At 34.8% G+C, this 7,354-nt stretch overlaps 1 protein-coding gene across 4 annotated transcripts in view; it reads right to left on the bottom strand.

Moving 5' to 3' along the window:
- Positions 1 to 540: 540 nt before the first annotated feature.
- The window catches only part of LOC132899718 (egl nine homolog 1-like), an 84,717-nt gene continuing 77,903 nt past the window's right edge, over positions 541 to 7,354 (bottom strand). For 2 of the 4 annotated variants that reach the window (XM_060941812.1, XM_060941809.1), the window contains 2 exons: positions 4,708 to 4,775; positions 541 to 4,525 (listed from right to left, as the gene is read on the bottom strand). In XM_060941812.1, coding sequence (XP_060797795.1) covers positions 4,470 to 4,525; positions 4,708 to 4,775 — 124 coding nt within the window. In that variant the 3' untranslated portion in view covers positions 541 to 4,469. The remainder of the gene's footprint in view (positions 4,526 to 4,707; positions 4,776 to 7,354) is intronic. The other 2 variants (XM_060941810.1, XM_060941811.1) reach the window with 2 other exon arrangements.

Below are 7,354 nucleotides of genomic sequence, written 5' to 3' on the forward strand. Positions count from 1 at the left end.
CCCCCCCGCTGACGTAAACGGTTCTTTCCTCTGGCCCAGCAGAGAGTTGGTGCTAGCCTGGAACCGGTTTTTCTGGCCCCAGAGCCAGTTCTTTGTCAGTGGAAGCAGAAAACCTGGTTCCAAACTAAGCACTGGCCCCGAACCAGCCCTGGAACTGCTTTGGTGGAAAAGGGGCATGAGAAGGTCAACGACCCATGTGACCTCAATGACTCTTCTTAGGTTTGCTTTTGGTCCACTAGAGGATAAATACCTGGAACTTGCCCCTAGTCAGACAGAACTGAAGAAACCTTTTGGATGAGAAGTGAAACGTCTTCAAGAATTTCAAGCAAGTCCAGTCGCCTTCTTTAGCACCTACAGCTGACATTATTATCATGATTAATAGCCTTAACGTCACTAAAATAGTTAATATTATCGTGTGTGTTCTGGAAAATGCAAAGGTGAAAGTAAAAAAGTTATTGAACTCTGACAAACTTCCATCGAGTCAATAGGAAATAGATGAATTTTACTGAATTAAGAAATTTCACAATTTATTGCAAATAGTTCATTATTCAGTCATATGAATGCATGTTTCATAATGACCTTTTTATTTAGTTTGATCACAAATCAACTTTCATCTGAAAGCCATCCAAACACACTTCAAATATGATTAAGACCTGCCTGGAGTAAAAGCACTTACAGCACCAAGTTGACCAGCTCAGACCTACAACCTCAACATTCACCAAGAAAAACAAATCAAACAACAGAAAATCTATTAGATGGTACTGAATATATAATTAAGTTAACCACTACTTCAGTTTTGAAAAGGAGCATTAAGGATAACCAGCTCTACAAACTGTATGTGACACATGAAAATAATTATTTAATTTCTCATCTCAGTGAACAATCATCAGTGGACATTGTAGAAACTGTTTACTGCTATTAAAAGCTAGGGAAAAATAAGTAAAGAAATAAAACAAACTTCTTTACAGACCAAGGTATTTTTTTTCTATCAACTAAATGACATTGAAGTACACTACATGAATATTTTGGCAAAAATCTCAAGGAAAGTATTATATTAAATAAAAAATATCATTTTGTTGAATATGGAGTTCTCTCATTAAACCACAACACTATATGGTAAAAATGAATACATTTTATATATCTAAAATGTAAATACATGGGTAAGTCAAATGAAACCCTTAAAAGTGCCACAAACTAGAGAGATGGAATACACAGCTGTAATTTACGTGAATCAACAATCATTCACAGGCAGCGGCATGGATGTATATTTTTAAAAAAATACATTTTGTGATGCCTATGTGCAATAAACAATGCAAAATTAAGAAAAAAAAAGTTTCATTTGACTTCATTGAATTAAAACAGACATTTAATTGTGGGTGTGTCTCTTGTCACACATGTACTGTATTTAGTAGCAGAGGGTTAATGGACAATCGCCATTCGTTATAACACACACACCAGCCAAAACATTAACACCACCTGCCGAATATTTGGACATGGACTCCACAAGAAGGTGTGCTGTGGTATCTGGCACCAAGACTTTAGCAGCAGATACTTCAAGTCTTGCAAGTTGCAAATAATTCTCCATGGATCAGAATTATTTGTCCTAGAGATGCTCAACTGGATTGAGATCTGAGCAATTTGGAGGCCAAGTCAACACCTTGAACTCTTCATCATACTCCTCAAACCATTCCTGAACAATCTTTCCAACGTGGCAGGGCGCATTATCCCACTGAAAAAGACCACTGCTATTATGGAATACTGTTGCTATGATGGGGTGAATTTGATCTGCAACAGTGTTTAAGTAGGTGGTACGTGTCAAAAAAACAGCCACATGAATACCAGGACACAAGATTTCTGAGCAGAACCTTGCCCAGAGTATCACAATGCCGTTGCCACTTTACCTTCTTCCCATAGTGCATCCTGGTGCCATCTCGTCCCCAGGTAAGGGACACACACGCACCCAGCCGTCCACATGATGTAAAAAAGAAAACGTGATTCATCAGACCAGGCCACCTTCTTCCATTGTTCCATGGTTCAGTTCTGATGCTCACGTGCCTGTTGTAGGGGTCAGCATGGGCACACTAATTGGTCTACAGTTACGCAGTCAGCTGTAACAGACTGTGTGTTCTGACATATTTTTGTCACAGCTAGTGTTAACTTTTTCAGCAATTTGTTCTACAGTAGCTTTTTTGTGGGACGAGATGAGACAGTGTATTTATTTCCAAATTATGGAATAATTTCTGATATGACAACACCAATTTTGTAATCACAAAATTAGATTCATAACTTTTATAACAAAGTAAAAGTCCTCCTCTAATTACACAGAGGATTTTGCTCAGTGGCCACCATTTACCCTATAATCTGTTTTTTTTTTTTATTTAAAAATACTGCAAACAGCACAGTACTGTGATTAGTTGAGAAGCTTCTTGTATCATAAACTAATGAGATTTACACCTATGAAACAATTGTACTTTTAAGTTTTAATAAAAATTAAGCTCATCTTGATTGGAGGTTTTCATTCTTTAAGAGACTGCTGTATGAGGACACATTCCCTCCTTGCTCAGTTGAAAAGTGCAGGTTTAGCTTATCCCAGGATGTGCACTTTATCATGATATAAATCAAAAACAGAGTGCTAGTGGTGGTAATTTATAAACTGCATTGTGATTTATAATTTTTAAATGGCCTTTAGATTTTTATAAATGAAGCAATAAACCTAAAAAATAATTTAAATAAAATAAAAAAAATAACAGCAAAGGTTATGTTTATATCAATACGCCGCACATACTGTATGCCACGTTTAATTCAATTAAAAGTAATTTAAAAACACCTACATTGTTTCTTTTACATTGCCCCATATAGTAATATTACAAGTTAAAAAAAAACCAAAAATCTAATTAATAGAATTAATAAAGAAACTATTATATAATGTATAAAAATCAGATATGTTTAGTCAGGTTTTGCCAAAACAATCCCTGTAGAAACTGATGTGTATACCCTCAATGCTGTTAACCACCCTAATTTATTTTATTACACATTTTAAACAAATCCATTAAATTGTCCCTTTACAGAAAATATTCCTTCAGGACCTCAGGATAAGTTACATCATACTAATAAACACAAACGGCTTTTTGAAAGTGTACATTTTGTCTGGGTTACTGTTCTCAGAATTAATATGAATTAAACAACCTTAGTAATTTATCTTTATGTATTTGAAGGCCAAGGTACTTCTTTCGTTTAAGCTATTAATGACCAGCGTGCACTGTGTAGATCTTTTGCAGGTACTAAGAATTTAATCTTTTTTTTTTTTTAAAAAAAGGCAGAAATTATCTAAATCTGGCTGCTGTACTAACCCATGCTTTTTTAAACAATACACTTTTTTGATGGGCAATCTCTGCATATTAAACTATGCTATATTGTTATATATGCTGCATTGCTAAATTATGCTAAATTCAAGGCCATGCTCAGCTTCAGTGCGAGGTTAGTTTTCCCTTTGCATTATTATTATAATTAAATTATTGTGCTGAATGTTTTAGCTTGTATTAGCCCATTTTCTATAAACCATGAGAAGTTCACATTTTCAATAATGTCTCAGGAGGTCCATGTTGGTATGTCTGTATTTCACAGGTTGCTAATGACCTACAAGGTTTTATTGTAGTCATTAGCACAATTATCAATCAACTAAAAATTTAAATTCAGAGATCACAGGGGCATCAGATCACAATCAGAAGGCATAATGTCTGTGATAAAACATTTCATTTTGACATTTGTATTGTTCATTAATGGCAAAGACATTACAACATGCTATCACCAGACAACGGGTGCAAAAAGAATTTCAACACATTTTATATAACCTGGATTGAACAAGCACGGGTTTGTAGCCATTGCAAAATCAGAGTTAATGGTTGTATACTCATGTATAGTTTGCACATTATATCATTACATCACAGGGATTTAGCAGATGCTCTTATCCAGAGCGACATACAACAAGTTCAACAATTTTTACCGAACCTGCATGTCTTTGAAGATGCAGGAAACCCACACAGACACGCGGAGAACATAAAAACTCCACACAGAAAGGCCCCATTGGCCATGAGGTTTGAACCCGGAACCTTCTTGCTGCGAGGTGACAGTGCCAACCACTACACCACTGTGCTGCTGAGATCATGTTTCTTTTGGGCTATCTGAGAATTTATTATATTTACAAATGAGTTCTTGTTTCCTCATTGCAGCACAAACACACTTGCTTAATTTAAGCACTTTTTATAAGTTCCTATGCATGCAGTAGTGGCTTATTGCATGCCTGCCCATTTAGCACAGCACTAGCAAAATTAAGATAGAGCACAGCCATTTTTGTCCTTCCTTTGCATGATAGTCATGTCTTCAAGCAGCAGATAACATTCTGAAGGTTAACACACCTATTCCATATCATCTTCCTTGTCCATTCAGCAGGTTTGTTCAACTCTTGTTCATTAGCACGGCTCAGTCGACCGGTTCAGCTCCACTTTTCCCCCCTTTTCCACTGCACCTTAAAAGAGTGAGATTCGTTATGATTAACCTTTTTCTCTCTGTCTAAATAAGAGCTATTTTAATGGGAGAAAAGTGAAGTGTCAGGGCAGGAGAAAGAACATTGTTTTATAAATATGAACAGATTAACCATTACTCCTGAGTCATATTTCTAATTTCTATGTGCGAGTGCACGAGTCTCACCAGTTAGGTATTTTTCTTTAGCCCGAGCTCGTTCATCAGCATCAAAATACCACACAGTGATGGCATACCTGCACAAAAATTTGACCATATCAGCATCGTACAGGGAGTCAGGGGAACTGCTTTGTAAAAGATTTAAAATATGCATAAATGCTATTTTTCTGAAAAATTTCAAAATATAATTTAAATAAAATTTTATAGGACCATTACATTTCAGAAAAGCACAGAGTTGCTTTATTTTTTTGGTTCTTTTTTTTTTTTTAAACTAACCTTTATGCCCAGTCATGCACATTCATAACTCTCTCGCTAACATACAGTAGCTTAGCTTGCCCGTTCAGGCAGTATATCAGATCTAATACCGGATGAAAACGTGCTAAATTTGACACTTTTTGGTTTATGAAAAAAATAGCACAGCCTATTCATACAGTGTGTATGTGTATATATATATATATATATATATATATATATATATATATATATATATATATTACTGTGCAAAAGTCTTAGGCACTGTATTTATTTTTTTTTAACAAACTTTGTTACAGATTTCTATTTTATGACTTCTACATCATCAAGTCAGTCCAAAACCACTTGAGTTCCAAACGTTCATATTTTTTTCCAGCACAAAATTAAAATGTTACAGGAAAAAAAAAGTTTGTATATGAGCAGTTTATTCCATAAGAGACCGCTTTTCAGATTAAAAAAAAAAAAAACATAATGAAGGCTACAGGGTTTTGCTGCAAAATTAAGACGCGAGTGTGACAAAGTGTCCAGAAGAACTGTGGCTGGTTCTGCAAGATGTTCAGTAAAATCTACAGCTCATTTCTGCATAAAACTGCACTCATTGGACCTGAGACTACTATTTTTTTTTTTTTTAAATCAAAGCGTCGTCTCACACCAAATATTGACTTTGTTTCATTTAGTATGGCTTACTGCTTATAGTATTTTTTTAATGTTGAAACATTTCATTATTTTTTAAGCCATTTTTGGTCAACAGCATTTCTTTACATGTGCCTAAGACTTTTGCACAGTACTGTATATAGTATACAGTATATATATATATATATATATATATATATATATATATATATATATATAGGTCTGTCTCAGAAACTGGGTACTGTGGGGGTCCCCCACTAAATATACTCACAGTCAATAAACTATACGGTTTTGAATGGTGATGTTGGTTTTAATTTGAAATAAAATGATGAAAGAAATAATACAGATAAAACTAAATCTTTGATGTGAATATTCAGAATTTGGCAAAAATTCTGCAAATTTGTGGAAAAATGGCGGCTTGATCTGGGACATTATAAATGGTTGACTACATCGCATTCCCTTAAAAAGATTGTAGTCCACTGAAAAGTCAACAGTTATCACTAATTGTATTTTAAGTTGTAGCTTTATACACCTAAGGATTGGTGCGCTCACAGAATAATCAAAACCGTAATAAAACATCATACAAAATATTTGATCACCATTGTAACTCCATTTTCCGCATACCCAAAACCAATACAATCGTGTGTTTAGATCTAAACGGAAAGCCTCAGGGTCAAGGTCACTACCTCACCAAAAGTAATAACTTGAAATCACTACGCCTTACAAAAATTTAGTTATAAATCTGGGATTTTGTTTTTTAAAACGAAAGCTGAAAGTAGCTGAAAGAATGTTTCTTACAGAATGTGTTACGATGGTAGCTGGTCTTGTATGAATTTCTGAGCTATAAAATGAGTTGTGGTCTATTTTTTACCGTAGCGTGTTATTTGTGTGCGGGGAAGGACACACATTAACAATTTGCATGTGTAGAATGGAATTTTCCACTCCAACAGTTAGAAGTTGATCGTTCTTCCATTTGCTGTCTTTCTGTTACACGAGTGATCTGTTCGGACGTTATCACTGAAAAGGTGAGTTTTGACAGTTTTATTCTGTTTTAGTCTTGCAGTATAAGGCATTAGAATATTTCTTTTTCATCTTACTTTCATTTTTCGTAGTGTTTGCGTATTTGTGGCCAATATTTTGCAACCATGGTCAATTTAGATCGAACTTTTGATAGAATCTATGGCCAGTCATTTTGCCACAATGATGGATTTGAACATTTGGTCATAATGGGCCACATTATCAGCTTAGTTCTAGGCATTTCATATTGAATAACTTTATTTGCCATTAATATTTGATGACCATTGGGCCTCGCTGTGAAGAATTGATATTATCTATGAGGAATTAGAGAATTTAAAATTTTTCACATTTTCATAATACGGAAACGGCCACATGTAATCGTTTATTACGATAGTGAGCTTTTAAACCATAAAATGGGAACAAGAATTATTTTATTACAGTAAGGTGGCCGACCGTTTCATTTCCTTTCAGAAGCGATAATAATAACAGACAGAGCTGAGAAAAGTTGATGTGATATGTGAGAAATAATGGAATTAATATTTTTATCTCACGTTCGTAACGAAGTGGTCAGCTGTCTGAGATTGTGCTTCCTTATTACGAGAGTGAACTTGTAACCATAAAGAGTGAATAAGAATAATTTTTTTGAAATATATGTCGCTAACTATTTCAGTTCCTCACACATGTTCGTAACACGGAAGTGGTCAGCTGTCTGTGCCTCCTTGTATTTAAAGCCCCTCTTTCACAGATTATAGGC

This window comes from Neoarius graeffei, chromosome 15, assembly GCF_027579695.1.
Source record: "Neoarius graeffei isolate fNeoGra1 chromosome 15, fNeoGra1.pri, whole genome shotgun sequence".
Lineage (NCBI taxonomy): Eukaryota > Metazoa > Chordata > Actinopteri > Siluriformes > Ariidae > Neoarius > Neoarius graeffei.